General features: G+C 37.3%; 1 protein-coding gene across 4 annotated transcripts; it reads left to right on the top strand.

The window, feature by feature from the left end:
* The first annotated feature begins 53 nt into the window (after positions 1–53).
* numa1 (nuclear mitotic apparatus protein 1) lies at positions 54–15,477 on the top strand. 4 transcript variants are annotated; one of them, XM_023351988.1, is made up of 24 exons: positions 54–136; positions 358–427; positions 515–600; positions 1,593–1,666; positions 2,148–2,236; positions 2,326–2,400; positions 2,509–2,602; positions 2,686–2,851; positions 2,981–3,120; positions 3,221–3,332; positions 3,482–3,599; positions 3,810–3,950; positions 4,036–4,149; positions 4,659–9,299; positions 9,408–9,617; positions 9,707–9,900; positions 10,784–10,921; positions 11,298–11,412; positions 11,501–11,696; positions 11,835–11,971; positions 12,086–12,370; positions 13,132–13,233; positions 13,314–13,628; positions 15,277–15,477. In XM_023351988.1, exons 2-24 carry the CDS (start codon positions 392–394, stop codon positions 15,298–15,300), a joined length of 7,602 nt encoding a protein of 2,533 aa, XP_023207756.1. In that variant the 5' UTR covers positions 54–136; positions 358–391; the 3' UTR covers positions 15,301–15,477. The 4 variants fall into 4 exon arrangements, with proteins under 4 accessions (XP_023207756.1, XP_023207754.1, XP_023207757.1 ...); XM_023351986.1 differs by lacking the exon at positions 15,277–15,477 and adding an exon at positions 14,387–14,422; XM_023351989.1 differs by lacking the exon at positions 15,277–15,477 and adding an exon at positions 14,387–14,422 and having other exon boundaries at positions 2,773–2,851.
* The last annotated feature ends 611 nt before the right edge of the window (positions 15,478–16,088 follow it).

The following is a 16,088-nucleotide window of genomic DNA, read 5'->3' on the forward strand; positions in this document are numbered from 1 at the left end:
GGTTGGTTCAATCTTCTAAAGGCAGTTTGAATTTTTTGTCGCGTTTCACCTGATGAAAACTCTCGTATCTGTTACTGTTTGTGTTAGAAGTTGATGTAGCATAAGAAGATACTGTCTAATAAGGAAGACAATTTAGGTGAGTACCTACTTGAAGGGAACATTTTATCTTGCCTGAGTTTTCGTGGAACGTTAATTAAGAAACGTTACTGTATTTATCGCTTAGCTTAAAAAAACGATGATAGCATTGTTGCAATTCAAAAACTAAGAAATGCTGCAGAAAAAAAGGTGTTATTAAATACGATAACTGCACTGGAACTCATATGAACTGAAAGGTTTTCACATTTGTTTCCCTCATAGTTTAAAATCCCTTTGAGATAAAGGGTCAACCAAGATGACAAACGTGGGTACTAAGGCTCTTCTCAGCTGGGTAAGTTTAAGCTAATATTGGGTATCCATATAATAATAGAATGCCTTTTTAAATTTACTCATTTTATTTCAAATTATTGTTGTGCAGGTCAATAGTATCACTGCATTGAAAAGCGAGATACAGATCGATGATTTACAGGATGGGGTGGTCCTGGTGAAACTGATTCATGTACTGTAAGTTGGAGCGTTGAAGTTCTGTGTTTGTTTGTACAAACAGGGAGGTTTGCCATGTCTTTTTACACCTTACCCTGTTATTGGAGTAATAGCTGTGTCTGACTGAATCCCTTTTCACCCTTTCTCCTTCATTTGTTGTCCTAGTAGCTTCGTTTCTAATAAGTTTTTCCCACACAGTCTAAGTTGAAGTGTTGAATTACTGATAATTTTCCTGTGCTGAAATATTAATTTAATTAACTATAAGTGTTTAGATAATGTTTTCACAGTTCTTAAAAACTAAGGTATTTTCTGTCTTTGAACAAAGATCTGTCACGGATATAACTATTTTCTACATGTTTTTATGGCTACATCCACTGTGACATCTGGCTTATGGTGTATGCAATATTGTATTATTGATGGCTGTTTTTCCAACAACTAAATATGCAAGGAAGTATTTCATTTATAACCACAAACATAGTATGTCTAAAAATTAAACATTGTAGTTTAATATAGTTAAATATTTTTGAAATTCCTGTCAAACAAAATAAAGTGAAAAGCAACGTAGTATTTCTTAATTTAAAATATAATATCAAGAACAAAACATAATATGCAAAAACCACTGCAATACCTAGTGTATTGTATTCCCAGTGTAAAATATATTTACAAGGTATATTAAATTTCCATAAATGTAAATGTACTTATCGTCATGCAAAGTGTGTTAGCATAGCCGATCTGGTTTATTTGAACAGCTGTTTACCTTTTTAATTTAACTGTAATGACATTATAGCAGCTTATTTTTAATAGTGTTCCTTTTGGGTTCTTTTTTGATGCATAGATACTACTGTATGTTTTCTTGTGCAGGATTGATATGTGTTTACAGTACACACGAGGAAACTATAAGTCAAATGTAAAAATTGGAGAGAACTCATGAAGTATCAGCTTCTTATGAAAAGGGATTCAAGCTTTGTGTTTCATTCTTGATAGTTGATTTTGTCATTTTTGTGTTGTAACAGGAAAAAGAGGGAAATCCCCTGTTTCAGTGATTCTTTTGAGGATCGGGTTCGTTTCATTAGAGAGTTCCTGGAAGGTAAGCTTTATGTATTACTTTAAAATATGCATAAAATGTATAATATGTTACCTATTCCAACTTGCGAGAATCAAGTCATAACTTTGCCAACACTCGGCATGCAGACAAGATCTTCAGAATCCTGCTAGTTGAAACCAGCTCCTGAGGATCCAGTGGGCCCAAATGTTAGTAATTCTAACTGGGAATTACTCTTATTTCCCAGTTAGAAATAGTATAAACCAGCCTACTTTTGCTGGACGACTGCCATAGTTGTAACAAAAAATTGCAAGTGTGTGAAGGAACTGACCCAACTTCAAAATTTATGAAAAGAAATTTGAGCAGGATCTCTATACAGTTAAGTACTATGAACTTATAACTGAAATGTGTTTAATGTGTTATGAATTTACAAATGGCAAGCTATGACTGTAAATCAGCTGACTGGGAACTACTATAGAAAGAAGCCTAACTTGGGAAGTAATTTTTTGTCTCTTTTTTCCATCAGTAGCGTGCAAGTTTAACCCAACTAAAGGCACCCCTATATCATGGGACAGCATAAAGGACGGAAAGAACCTAACGGTGGAAATTTCAAAGGTTAAAAACAAAGGAGATCAAATGTGGTGAAATGAATGATGAAAGCATAAATTTAAACCCATTCTGATTAGATTTTACTTTGTTCTCAGGTGCTTTTGTTGCTGTTTTATCATGACATGATGAATGATCGCCACACGCTTAGTGAACTGGATTGTGATGCAGAAGTATGTTATAGTACATGATAAAAAAAAAATTGTATTTTGTTCACTGCAGTGCTTCTAATATCATGACATGGAATTGAATGTCCATATGTGTATATTTCTCTCTGTTAGCATGAGCTTGCCAACATGACCGACTGTTATGTGAGTGAGAAAGAAGGTTGTGTTTATCTGAACAAAACACTGGACACATACTTGACAAGGAAATGTAAGTCTAAACCTTTAACCCCTAAATACCAATGTGTGTGAGCTACTGATTTGGACTGACATAGAAACTGCAAACCTGTTCAGATCTGCCTGTATCTCCACAAATCTTTCAAAATTCGTCATCCAACTCCACTTCCACCTCCAATCTGTCCACCATTTCCTCGGTCTCAGACAATGAGTCTCCAGTCTTTCTGCGTACACAGAAGGTCGCCTTTGTTGATCTGGAAACGGTGGCTTCCTCCTCTGTCAGGTATTGATGGAAATTTCAGTTAAATCCAGCTTGAGTTTGTTTAATTGGACCTTCTGTTTATTATAACTCAAATTAAGCCTGTTTGTATTTAGATTTGCGAATCTCGTTCTTTAACTTTTATTTCTGCAGCAAATCTCCTCTGGCTGAGGTCATGAATACACCTAAGTTTCAGATGAGAAAAATGCGAAGACAGATGATCAAAGACAGAGAATACAGAGATGATTTGGAGAAGCAGCTAACTAGCACAGTTGCACTAATTACCCAGAAAGGTAGGACAAATAACTCGTTATGCAAGGTTTATTTCTCTTTTCTTGTTGCTGTCTTTTTTCATTTCTACTTTTGCTCCATAATTTATTTATTTTTTTTTAGAATCTTATATCAACCAGTTGCAGTACCGCCTAGATAAGGTGAACATGGAACAAAGAAATCAGGAGCAGACAATCACCGAGCAAATCACTGAGCTTGAGGCCAAAAACAACTCGTAAGTGTGCCAATATGATTTTAATAAATGTCTAAATCTATCTAATCCAATTCAGTATAATCTGAAATAAGAGGTGAGAGAAGTTTATCTTGATGGATAAATGTATATAAAGGTAAGGAAAAAAACAAACTTGTGATTCATTTTCTTAGGTTACAATTGCGCCTTAACGAGCTGCTAAAGGAAAACAAAGATTTGAAGAGTACCTCTATTTATATGGAGCGGAAGGTGGATGAACTTACAGGAGAAAATGGTGATCTCTCCTTCCAGGTAATTATGAGTAAACTCTACTTTCTGTTAAATTCATTAGCGCTTGACATGCTCTGTGTGTATGCCAGTGTAATGCCATTGCTTTTATTGTAAATACGGTTAGGCACAGCCACATAGTACATATAGATTTTGTCTGTTTTAGCCCTTAAAACTAGAAAATTAAATATTTATTGTATGCCTAATTCTAAAAGATGTTTGAATTATTGTCAGATGAGAGCTTTGTGTTCCAAGTTGGCCGTCTTTGAAGCAGAAAACAGCCAGCTGACACAAGCTCAAGCGTCTGCGAAGGAGGAGTGGAGAAACAAAACAAGCCATTTACAATCAGAACTCAACCAAGCAACCACACAAAAGGTGGGTAATAGAGTCACAATAAAACTGTGCAGCACCGTTTTTATTTTGCTGTTGCTATTTTTAATTCTGGTTCCTTATTCTTCAGGAACTCTTGTATGACCAAGTTCAGATCCTCCAAGGAAAAATCTCCTGTTTAGAGGAAGAACTAAACAAAGCCAACAAAGAGGAAGTTGGGGAAAATATGGGTCCTATAATGGAGGTAAGCAAAGGTTTAGTTTTATTTTAGTATTTTCCAAGTCTGGATTAAGATTGGAAGAATAGAATAAGAATATGGAAATATATTTGTATTCCAGACTTTATTCCCTCTCTGATTGTCTAACTTTAATTCTGTACATCCTTTCTTCTTTGTGTCTGTCCTTTCTTCCTGGCTTTCTCTTTTGAGCCCTTCTTTATTTGCTTTCTGTCTCTTTTCTACAGTTACCATATTTGAAAACTATTCTCTGCAGAAATGTCTGCCATAAATTTGTAGAGAACTTTTGGATATTTTATTTTAAGATGATGATAAAAGAAAAGGCATAATTATGTAAAGTGGGGTCTGAAAAAATTTGGGAGTGTTTTTGCTTTTTTTTTTTTTGGCAAAGTGTGCAGGGACCATGTGAGGGTAATAGTTTACAGTTTATAACCCCTGGCCCTATTGCTGGGCTATAGAAATAAACTTATCCCATGATAGAAATGTTTATTAGGTGTCTCCTCTTCTTGTATCACCAGAGAGAAATGTTGGAGACTGAAATTATCAGTCTGAAGAATGAGCTTGAGGGCACACTTTGTTCCTTAAGAAAGGCAGAAGAACAGATTCATACCATAACTCAGAAGTTGGCTGAATGTGAGGAAGAAATAACTCGGTATAAAGAGCTACTTAAACAACAAAAGGCACAAACTGAACAAATGATTCAAGCCAAGGATGAAATTGTGGAGAAGCTGAGAAAACATCTGGATGAACAGAGGACGGTTCTTGAACAAAAAATCAGTGATCTGAAACTTCAGCTTGAGCATGTTGAGCACCAGAAAACTGAGCAGATGACCAAACTGCAACAACACATTGAAGCTTGTGAACAGGAAATAACTACATTAAAAGACTTAAAGAGAGAGCATGAAGTTCTTCTACATCAGACTGATGTACAGATGAAGGATCTGGAGATGAGGCTGGTGGCTACTACCACTCTGTTAGCTGATAGAGACCAACAAATTTCCAACCTCAAAGAAGAAGTCAACTTGTTTGCAGAAGAAAGTAAAATAAGCAAAGATGAAATTCAGTCCAAACAAGACACACTTGATAAATTACTAGAGGAAAAATCACATGAAGAAGAAATTCTTCACAATAAAATCCAAACCTTAACAGTTTGTACGGAAGGCCTTAATTCATCCCTGAAACGGGCTCAGGAAGAAATCCTTTTTAAACAAGATCTGCTGGCTAAAACCCAGCAAGAGAATGCTGAAGAAAAGAAAATACTTCAGCAACAGATTTTAAGCTGTCAGGAGGATGTGCAGAGGCTAAAAGGAGAGATTAGGCAAAAAACTGAGGAACTAGTCTCTCTCAAGAATGCTAGCACTCAACATTCTCGGTCTCTTCAGCAAGAGATCAACAGTCTAAAAGTCCAAATAGAAAGTCTTAATCATGCTTTGAGAAAAGCTGAGGAAGTAGTTCAGACCCAGCAGGGCTTGCTTACAAAACTGCAAGAAGAAACGTCTCGCCAAACGGAGCTTCTGCAGAAACAACTGTCTGCTTCTGAAGAGGAGGTAAACAACCTAAACAAGTCAATCCAAGCTAAGGAAGATCGGATGCGGCTGATGGAAATCGAAAGTTTGGAACAGGCTAATGGTTTACGTCAAGAGATAAATGATTTGAAGTCTCAGGTTGAATGTCTTGATTCCTCACTGAAAGCAGCTGAAGAGAACTTGCAATGCAAGGAAAATCAGTTTGCAGAACAGAAACAGCAGAACACTCAGCAAATAGAAACCCTTCAAATGCAGATTAATGTATCTCAAGGTGAGATAAAGAAGTTAAAAGGAGAGATTGAGGCTAAAGAGGAGCAGATGGTTCAGCTAAAGACGGAGATGTCTACAAAATCAAAGTCACTGCAGCAGGAGATTGACACTCTAAGTGAGCAGTTGAAAAGCATCTCTAGTTCTTTACAGATTGCTGAAAACCAAATTAAAGTCAAGGAAGACCTCTTAGCCAAACAAGAACAGGAAAGTTCTTTGCAGATTGAAGAATTAAGAATAAGCAAAACTGTTCTTGAGGATGATTTGAATCAGCTGATGCAAGATATTAAATCTAAAGAGGATGAAGTCCAAACATTGAAGGCTGATCACTGCAAGGAGTCAGAGACCCTAAACAGCGAGTTGCAAACTCTAAAGAATCAGATAGAATGTTTGAATCAATCTCTCCAGTCTGCAACAGACCAAGTCTTGGCTAAAGAAAACCTGCTAGCTCAGAAGGACACTGAAATTTCCCAGCAAAACGATTCACTTCAAAACTTGAGGGCTGCTTCTGAAGAAGAAACATCAAGGCTGAGGGAGGAAATCCAGGATAAAGAGAAGGAGATGTGTTTCTTAAAAAATCAAAGTTCAGAGCAAACGGAGTCATTTCATAATGAGATAAATGATTTAAAGTCCCAAGTTGAATGTCTTATATCGTCATTGAGAGCAGCTGAGGAGAACTTGCAGTCGAAAGAGAATCAGTTTTCAGAGCAACAACAACAGAGCACTTGTCAAATAGAAACTCTGAAGATGCAGATGAATGCATGTCGAGATGAGGTAAAAAAGCTAAAAGCAGAAATTGATGCTAAGGAGGAGCAGATGGTTCAGCTGAAGACCGAAACATCAAATGAATCAAAGACCCTGGAGCAGGAGATTGACGCTCTAAATGAACATATAAAAAGCATCTCTAGTTCTCTGGAGACTGCTGAAAATCAAGTTAAAGCTAGGGAAGATCTCTTAGCAAAGCAAAAACAGGAAAGTTCTTTGCAGATCGAAGAATTAAGAAAACACAGAACAGTTCTTGAGCATGAGGTGAATCAATTGAAGCAAGACATTCAAATCAAAGTGGATGAAGTCAAAATGCTGAAAGATGATCACTGCAAGGAGTCGGGTGTCTTAAACAATGAGATCCAAACTCTGAAAGATCAAGTCCAATGTTTGAATGAATCCCTCAAGTCTACGACAGACCAACTGCTGGCTAAAGAGAAGCTGTTGGTTCAGAAGGAAATGGAAATTTCTCAGCAGAAGGATTCACATCAGAACATCATGGCCACTTCTGAAGAAGAGAAGCAAAGACTTAAGGAAGTGATCCAGGCCAACGAGGAACAGATGAGACTCTTAAAAAGTCATAATGCTGAACAGACAAATGTTTTACATCAGGAGATAAATGATTTGAAGTCTCAGGTTGAATGTCTTAGTTCCTCATTGAGGGCAGCTGAAGAGAACGTGCAGTCGAAGGAAAATGAGCTTGCTGAACAGCAGCAACAGACCACTCAGCAAATCAAAACCCTTCAAATACAGATGAAAGCATCTCGAGATGAGCTAAAGAAGCTGAAAGTAGAGGTTGATGCTAAAGAGGAGCAGGTGGTTCAGCTAAAGACAGAGACGTCTACAAAATCAGAGTCACTGCAGCAGGAGATTGACGCTTTAAATGAGCAGATAAAAAACATCTCTAGTTCTCTGGAGATTGCTGAAAACCAAATTAAAGCCAAGGAAGATCTCTTAGCCAAACAAGAACAGGAAAGTTCTTTACAGATTGAAGAATTGAGAAAACACAGAACAGTTCTTGAGGAGGAGGTGAATCATCTGAAGCAAAATATTAAATCTAAAGAGGATGAAGTCCAAACATTGAAAACTGATCACTGGAAGGAGTCGGAGGACTTAAACATTAAGATGCAAGCTCTAAAGAATCAGATAGAATGTTTGAATGAATCTCTACAGTCTGCAACATACCAGGTCTTGGCTAAAGAAAACCTGCTAGCTCAGAAAGACACTGAAATTTCCCAGCAGAACGATTCACTTCAAAACTTGAGGGCTGCTTCTGAAGAAGAAACATCAAGGCTGAGGGAAGAGATCCAAGCTAAACAAGAGCAACTTGTCAACCTTAAAGAAGAAGGTGCCACACAGTCAGATATGCTTCAGCAGGAAATTAAAAGTTTGCAAACACAACTGGATGATATGGCCAAAACAAAGAAAATCAGTGAAGAAGAGCTGCAGACTCAGAAGGTGGTTCTTCAGCAACAACTGTCGGCTTTTGAGGAAGAACTGAGGATGCTGAGAAGTGAGAGTCAATCCAAGGAAGAACAGATGGAGCTGCTGAAGGCTGAAAACGCAAAGCAGTTGAACTCGCTAAATCAAGAGATCGAAAGTTTAAACAAACAGGTGGAAACTCTCAGTGCCTTGATTAGAAAGACGGAAGAAGAAATCCACTCCCGTGAAGATCTTTTGGCTAAGCAACAAAAAGAAAACGCAGAACAGAGTCAAGAACTTGAGAGCTTACATGAGAATGTCCAACAGTTAAATAAACAGCTAGAACAACTTCACTCGCATGAAGAGGAGATTGAAAAATTAAAAGGATCCCAGGCTGAGAAAGAAAATGACCTCCTTGAAGCTGAAAGGAAGCTTCAGGATCTGCAGGCAGAGTTGTCAGAAGCAAGGATGCTCATTGCTGACAAAGATCAAAATCTTAACACCTTGAATCAGGAGGTTGTGCTTCAAGTTAGTTTGTTGCAAACAGCAAAAGAAGAGGCTGAGGCTAGTGAGAAAATCGTGGCTGAGTTAAAGCTGGAGAACTCCAAGCAGAAAGATGTTCTTCAAGATGAGATACAGGAGCTTAAAGGAGAGTTGGAAACAATTTCTCAAAGACTTTGTGCCAAAGAGCAGAAATTACTTGAAACTCAGCAGGAGTCTGTAGAACTGGTGAACAATCTCCAGCAGCAGCTTCTCTTGGTAAAGGCAGAGCTTGACAACCAAAAAGAGGCCCTATCTGCAAGTCTTCAAACAAAAGACGCTGCTCAGGCCTTACAGTTGACCACGCTGAAGGAAAAGGAGGTTCTTTTACAAGAAAACGAAGCACTCATGTCCAAGATAATTCAAGTAGAGAGGGACCAAAGAGCTCTGGAGAAACGGGTTGAAGATGCAGTCATTGAGAAAGACAGGCTTGCTCAAGTCAATCAGGCCATGGAGAGGAAAAATGTTGCCTCTTGTAAAGTGGAGGCTGATTTGCAAAAAGAGCTTGAAATTCTGAAAATGGCAAAAGAGCAACTTTTGAAGCGGAGAGAAAAAGCAGAAGAACTTGAGCTCATCAATGGAGAGCTGAAGCAACAACTTGCAGCAAAAACAGAGGCTGCTGAACACTACAAGGCTCAGGTTGGTTCAATGTAACTGCTTTAAAAATTTCAAGTTGAATTTCTTAGTTGTTTTGTTTTGCTGTTTGTGTCATACCAAGGTGTCTGTTTGGTCATTTCAATCCCACAGATGGAGAAAGCTGTAAGCCATTACAACAGCAAGAAGCAGCTTCTCCAGAAAAGCGAAGAGGGAAACATTGAGCTTAAACAGGCTCTAGAGGATAAAGACAACAAACTCAAAGCAATTCTCCAGGATAATCAGATACTCCATCTTGACTTGGAGAAAGTCCAGACCAATGAGAAAAAACTCAAGGGTCAAGTTGCCAGTTTAGAGGCACAGGTTGGTACTACACATTAAGTTAAGATACAAAACAATCACACCTTATGCTCTTGTGGTCTCTTGTGGCATCATCATCTTTTCATCCATAGCTGGCTTATGCTGATCAAGTCCTGAGAACACAGAATAAGATCCATGGTGACGGAGGTGGTCCGACAGAGTCTGCTTACCTAGAGGTTCCCAGGAAGACGCGCTTGGGTTTTAGCACTACAGCACAGGTGAAGAGGTCCATGAGCTCGGACAGTCTGGACCAAAGCTCACTGGAGGACTCTCTTAACACTACAAGGTAACCTCTAAATTATGAGTCAATAATTGTAAACCTTAAACAGAGTGGAAATGTTATAGATAATGGGTCCATTGCAGTCCTAAAATGTCTGATACTATGAAATGTAGTTTCACTATCTTCCAGGTTTGGAAATGATTGGGTAATAACACAAAATTTGGAAAAATGTTTTGTTTTTCCACACTGTTTTTTATATTACTGAATAAATGCAGTAGTATTCACTCTGATTTATTGATATGTCATGTATTCTCTGGTTTGTCTTAAAACACCTTGATCAGTTTATGGTTTTTGACTTATTGAATAAACACTAATTAAAAAATCTAGAAGGTCTATTTTACCACACATTTAGTCTCTATAGATGGCTTTAAATTTAAGTTGAACTGTACTTAAACTAGATATAAAATGCCAAATGAGTATTGGAATTACTTTACTAAACAAACAAAAATAAATGTACTAAAGTTAGCAAATTGTGCTTTGAATAATCACATTTGGTATGGATGTTCCATATCTTATTTAACAAGTCCAAGGTTAGACTTTAAAGTAAAGGGGATCAAAGTTGGGGCAATCTACTAATCAAGAATTACATTAAACATTTTGTTCTCAAGCTGTCAGAACATTACAAAAATTATGAAAAAAATGTAGAAATGTTTGGAATTCTGCAATAAAAATGTTATTTTGTTAAATGTTTTTCTTTTTTAGGGTTTTCTGCAAAGAAAGTGGTAAAAACAGGTTAGAAATGTACAACCAGTTAAGAAATAAAATGCAATAGGTTCTCCTATTGCATTTTTAGTCCTGTATTTTAGTCTGTGACTGATCCTACGAGAATATCAAGGGATCAAATTCCATGATTTTCTCTTCTGTTTTTTTTTCTTCTTTTTCTTTATAGGAAACTGTCTGCACCTGGAGAATCAAGCACTCCGCTAGTTCGAAGCTCAGAACGTTTGGCAGCCAAACGTCGGGGCCTTCAGGCAGAGTCACTGGAAACTCTGTATTTTACACCCATCAACACCAAACGAACTAGAAGGTAGGTTTAAGCTGTAATGAACATTACAGTGCTTGTATTAATAGGCCCTAAACTGTTTTCTGTATGAGAAATTAGACATTTTCATAAAATATAATTGAATTTACTAGTTATATTAAAGTATATTAGCTTAGCCTTTATCACTTTATTTCCATTAAAAGTAGCATTAGCAAAGTCAGAAGGTTTGCACCAGTTATCTGAGCTTTTCAGGGAGAAACCGTTCACTGCCGCTTGTCTTTGCCTGAACACATGAGACAGTTTTTGTAACATCCATGTTTTCATTTGAAGAAACTTGGAGGACTTGCATGATTTAACTGGTCTTGATCTCCATGCCTGAATACATGGGAGGAAAAATGAATAAATGTTGTTTCATTCCTAGGAATGACAAACAAAGTGATGATTCTGATATAGAGCTGGACTCGACCCGAAAAAATCCAACTTCATCTGTAAAGAGACGCAGAACCACACAGGTCATAAATATCACTATGTCCAAGGTAGAGGAAAAGTCTTTGCTCTTAAATATTATGTCCACCCTGAGATTCTGCTGTAGTTTTGAGTCTCTTGCTTGTTTTCCATCTCTAGAAAACTCCAGGTTGCAGTGAAGATGAGACCTTTTACAGCCTGCATTCAGCTCGCTCCCAACCAAACCTCACCGGTGCTCATGCTGCACAACCCATGTCTTTGGACATGTTTAATGCACCAGCTGACAAGACGAAAGCTGCCAGTGATCAGCTCATTGGCCTTCCAGGCTACAGACGGAGCGCTGTCCATTCACACAGTAAGTTCATATCTATCAGATCTGCATGGTGTTCAGAAGGTCCTTAGTTTGAAACAAAATTTGATTAAATGTTATCTGCTAACTTTCTTGAACATGCTGCATCATCTAAGCAGTTGTCCTGTGTCGCCTTTCTTCCAGATACCAGTACATTCTGTGGGGGCGCAGAGAACGAGCCTGATGGTGGGCCTGAGGATTGGCTGAGGATCGCAGAGCTGCAGGCCAGGAACAAGGCCTGCCTCCCGCATCTGAAAAGTAGCTACCCTGTGGAATCAGAGGTGTGGAAAAACAAACAACCTTCCTGCAGTAGACTCTGAAATAGTATGAGAAGTAAAGTAAGTATTTGTAGCAAGTAGATTTTTCATGAGATCCCTCTTGTTGTGTTCGTGTAGACTGGCCAGGGCAGTGCCTTAATTTTCACGGACGAAGAGCTTCGCACTGGGGACCCATCAGATACAATGAAACGGGCATCCATGATGCCAGGCCAACTGCAGGACTCCCTGGTCTCCCATCGCTACTCCCTCATGGGCCACACGGGGGTTAGTACTCGGTCCCATCGTCTGTCCTTGATGCCAGGCCAGCTGCAATCAAGACCATCCCTCTCCTCTCAACTGAGAAGCCCAAAGAATTCCAAGCAGTCATCATCAACATTATCTGTTCACCAGATTTCACCTGAGGTGGGTGTGCAGCAGAATGTGCAGTAATGTTTTCTCAATTAATGTTTGAGCATAGTATTATTTAAAGTCAGGGCTAGTATTCTGCAAGTTTTAGATGTTTCCCTGAACCAACACACCTGAATCAAATTAATAGTTTATTAGTGGGGTTCTGTAGAGCTCGAATCTGCTTGTATAACATGAAAATAAAATTAAATGCTATTGGGTACATACATAGGTGCCGCGAACAGGATTTTCTTGTTTAATTTCGGATTTATTTTGAACTCTGACCTGGAATTTCTGATCTTGACTGTTTTTTATCCTGACTGATTATAAAACAAATCTTGCAATATTTATTTTGAAGGATAAATCTTGGAAATATGCGATGCAGTTTTTATTTGATGGATGATTGTTTTGAATCAAACAGGAAATGTTGGAATAACCCGGTTGATCCAATTTATGCATCAAACTGAATGCCCCTGATCTTTGCTTGATTTTTAATTTTTTTAAAAATTAGATTGAAATCCTTTGTATTGTGTTGTAAATTAAAAGAAACCCTGCAGAAGTGAAAATTTTTGCATTTAGATCTCTGGATGAATGACCGAAATACAGATTTATCTATTAACATTGTCTTTAACCTATTAGTGTTAACCTATAAGATACTGTCTCTATCCTTGACAATTTTGAGTGTACTGTGCAAAATTTAACTGAACTATGGAAAAATATTGTTTTTTTTTTTTTTTGTTAAAACCAAAAATTTATGTTTCTTTATTTTTAATCTGAAGAAAAAGACAAGATCTAGCTGTTTCCCTCGTCCACTCACTCCCAAGAACAAGAATGTGAGCAGTGGACCATCCAGTGCTAATCTTCACCCCATCCTTAGTCCTGTGAGTAGAAACGTGAGTGGAACTGTCATGTTTCCTATTGTTATAGAGTATGGTGACTGTTATCTTTAAATTCATTTCAGGCCGATCGTCGGCAGTCTATGATGTTCACGATTGACAACACCCCAAAGAGCAACAACTACCTAAAGAAAGGGCTGAACAAACTGCGCAATTCCGCTCGAAAATCTCCTGGAAAAGTTCTGAGAAAGTCACCGTCCCACAAAAATGCTCGAAAGGGTCTGGAAAACTCCCTTTCAGTAAATTCTCAAGCCTCAGTGGGACGATCTGCGAAAGCTGGCAGCTTTAAGGCCCCACAGGTTACAGCTCAGGCACAGAGAGGATCTCAAGCCACTAGCAGGTCTGCAAAGTCTCCTGGACTCACTGCTAGTGCTCGCAAGGTAAACATGCACAAACACAATGCATAAAACCACCATCTGTTCAGACAGCTGGTGTTGCAGTTGTTTCAGCTAGAAACCTGTTAATTGTCCTTACAACTTTATGTTCTGGAATGTGCAGGGCCTTGATTGTGTTTCGTATCATTTTACATGTTTGAGCAAAAAAAAAAAAGTATATATACGGTATTTATTCCCTGAACTTGACAGTTCTCCTGACTTGTCCATTTTTCCTCATCTGTACAGTCACTGTACTGTAGTCCATGACTACAGTACAGTCATGGACGAAGCCGTGTATTTTTTTAATATCTCAGATACGCCTGTTAGATCTGATTTATTACATAAGGTGTGGATGAAGACGCAGCTGATTTGCAAATGTGTGCTGTGAAGAATAATTCTGTTTTAGAGGCTGAATAATTTTGAGACAATCACATATTGACATTTATAAAGTAGATGCTTCTTACTTTAACTAATGAGAAAATCACATCTACTGCAGCAACAAGTACAGCAAGAACTTTAACTCAGATTTGATGTCTTGTCTAACTGGTTTACGAGCTGCATTCCTCTCAAACAAGCTTTCCCTGCTGTTTTGAAACGGTTTTACTTTCCAGCAAAAGCAAAACAATCCACTTTATTCTTTGTAATTTATGCATGTTGTATTATATTCACTGAGTTGATGATTTACAGTAACTACTGAAACAAAGTACCATAGAGAAAGTTTTGTCACTAATTTTCAGTAATTGCAAATTTAAAACTTTTTTCAGAAGCAAGACTCTGTAAAGGAAGAGAAGGTTTTCTGAGACCCAAGAAGGTTCAAATATATATTTAGTTTTTCTCATGGGTGGCTCTCACACTGGGCTTAGAGGTGATACTACCTAATAGGAACACGGGGTCCACACTTCTCTTACTGTTATTTTACTAACACAGGGTTTCTGCAAGACCTTAAGTTTTTTCTTAATATGCAGCCTTAAAAATGTTTATATACCCTATATGAAATATCAAAAAGTTTAACATTTGAAAATGTGTTGTTTTTTTTAAAGAGTTGCACTGTTTTGTTAAAGTGTTGTGTTGTGAATTGTAGTTCTTGTTGAGGAATTTATTTATTTTACAAAACTTCATGATGCATAATACAAGAATAAATGAACCCTTTTGAAATTAATTCATACTTTTACACTTTTGCTTTTTCTGCAAAACTTCAAAGTTTGTCTGCTCTTGAACCTTACTTGCAGTATAGTTAGTTTACTTATGTAATGTCATTTTTGATATACTCTCTCTTTTGTCGTTTTGGGAATATATTTGTTTAAATAAAGGGGTTTTGGTAATTGGCTGAAATCTGCCAATCACTGTCCAAGACGATAGTTGACAAAGTTTGGTGGTCAAGATGTAATGAAATACTTGGGTCACATGCTGCAAAACACCAATTCAATTTAACAAACATTAGTTTACCTTGTTCTTAACAAAGTTAAATATATTTTCAATATTCAGATAGATTTTTTCTTTTAAATTATTACTATTGTGAAAGTTAAAGTCTGGCTGAAACTTGCAGGAACTCTGTTGTATAGGTGTTTGAATTGTAGTAACATAATGTATTAATTTTATGGAAATTTTCTTCTTTAGTAAAAACAAAAACTTTTTTTCTCTCCTTTCTCCACAGGTTATGAGAAGGATGAAGGTTTAAAGGCTTCAAGAGTGACCATTATTATCATCTACTCCTACTATTTTTTTTATTTTTCTCTTCTTGCTTTTCACTAAAAGATTTCAATTTTTGTCCGTTAGGATTCTGTTTTAAACTACCTTTTCTAATCTGATTTAATAGACCATTAAAATGCCTGTAAAATAAAGTATAATAAAATAAAGTAAAAGTTGCAGTGCCCTTATTTCACCAGGAGTAAATTTGGGGTTCAGGTTGGAATCTCTTTCATTTCAGTGAGCATGTTTGAAATATTTAAGCGTGGATTCAGAGAAGTGGAAAATCACTTGTGACTGTATTGTACTACAAATTCATCTTGAAAGACTTGTTGAAATGACACAATCAAAAGCAAATGCATTGCTCACATGAATGCTTTTTAAAATAATTTATTTAATCTCGCCTAATATTTACATTGAAATGTATGTAAAACAATTATATTATGGAAGGGGGTTTCTGTAAAGGTGCTGATGACTACTAAGACAAATTAATGTATATCACTTATGTCATTCATTCACCATAAACTAGATTTTACTTTATGGGAAGATCTTCCACCTATGTCAAAGGACCAAAGCACTATTAATTTTACTGTTTACCAGCAGCTTAACAATTGACAAAACTGGATTAAGTCATGTTTATGTGTTCGCCAAACTCATTACTTCTGCACTGTTGTTGAGAGGTGAAGCAATACGGCGCATTCTCCAGGCTAGCTAGAACATTCTTGGATCATAAACTGTCGGTGCACTTCCGGTATAGAGCCCCAACCTTCAGTATAAGAG

This window comes from Xiphophorus maculatus, chromosome 18 (assembly GCF_002775205.1).
Source record: "Xiphophorus maculatus strain JP 163 A chromosome 18, X_maculatus-5.0-male, whole genome shotgun sequence".
NCBI lineage: Eukaryota > Metazoa > Chordata > Actinopteri > Cyprinodontiformes > Poeciliidae > Xiphophorus > Xiphophorus maculatus.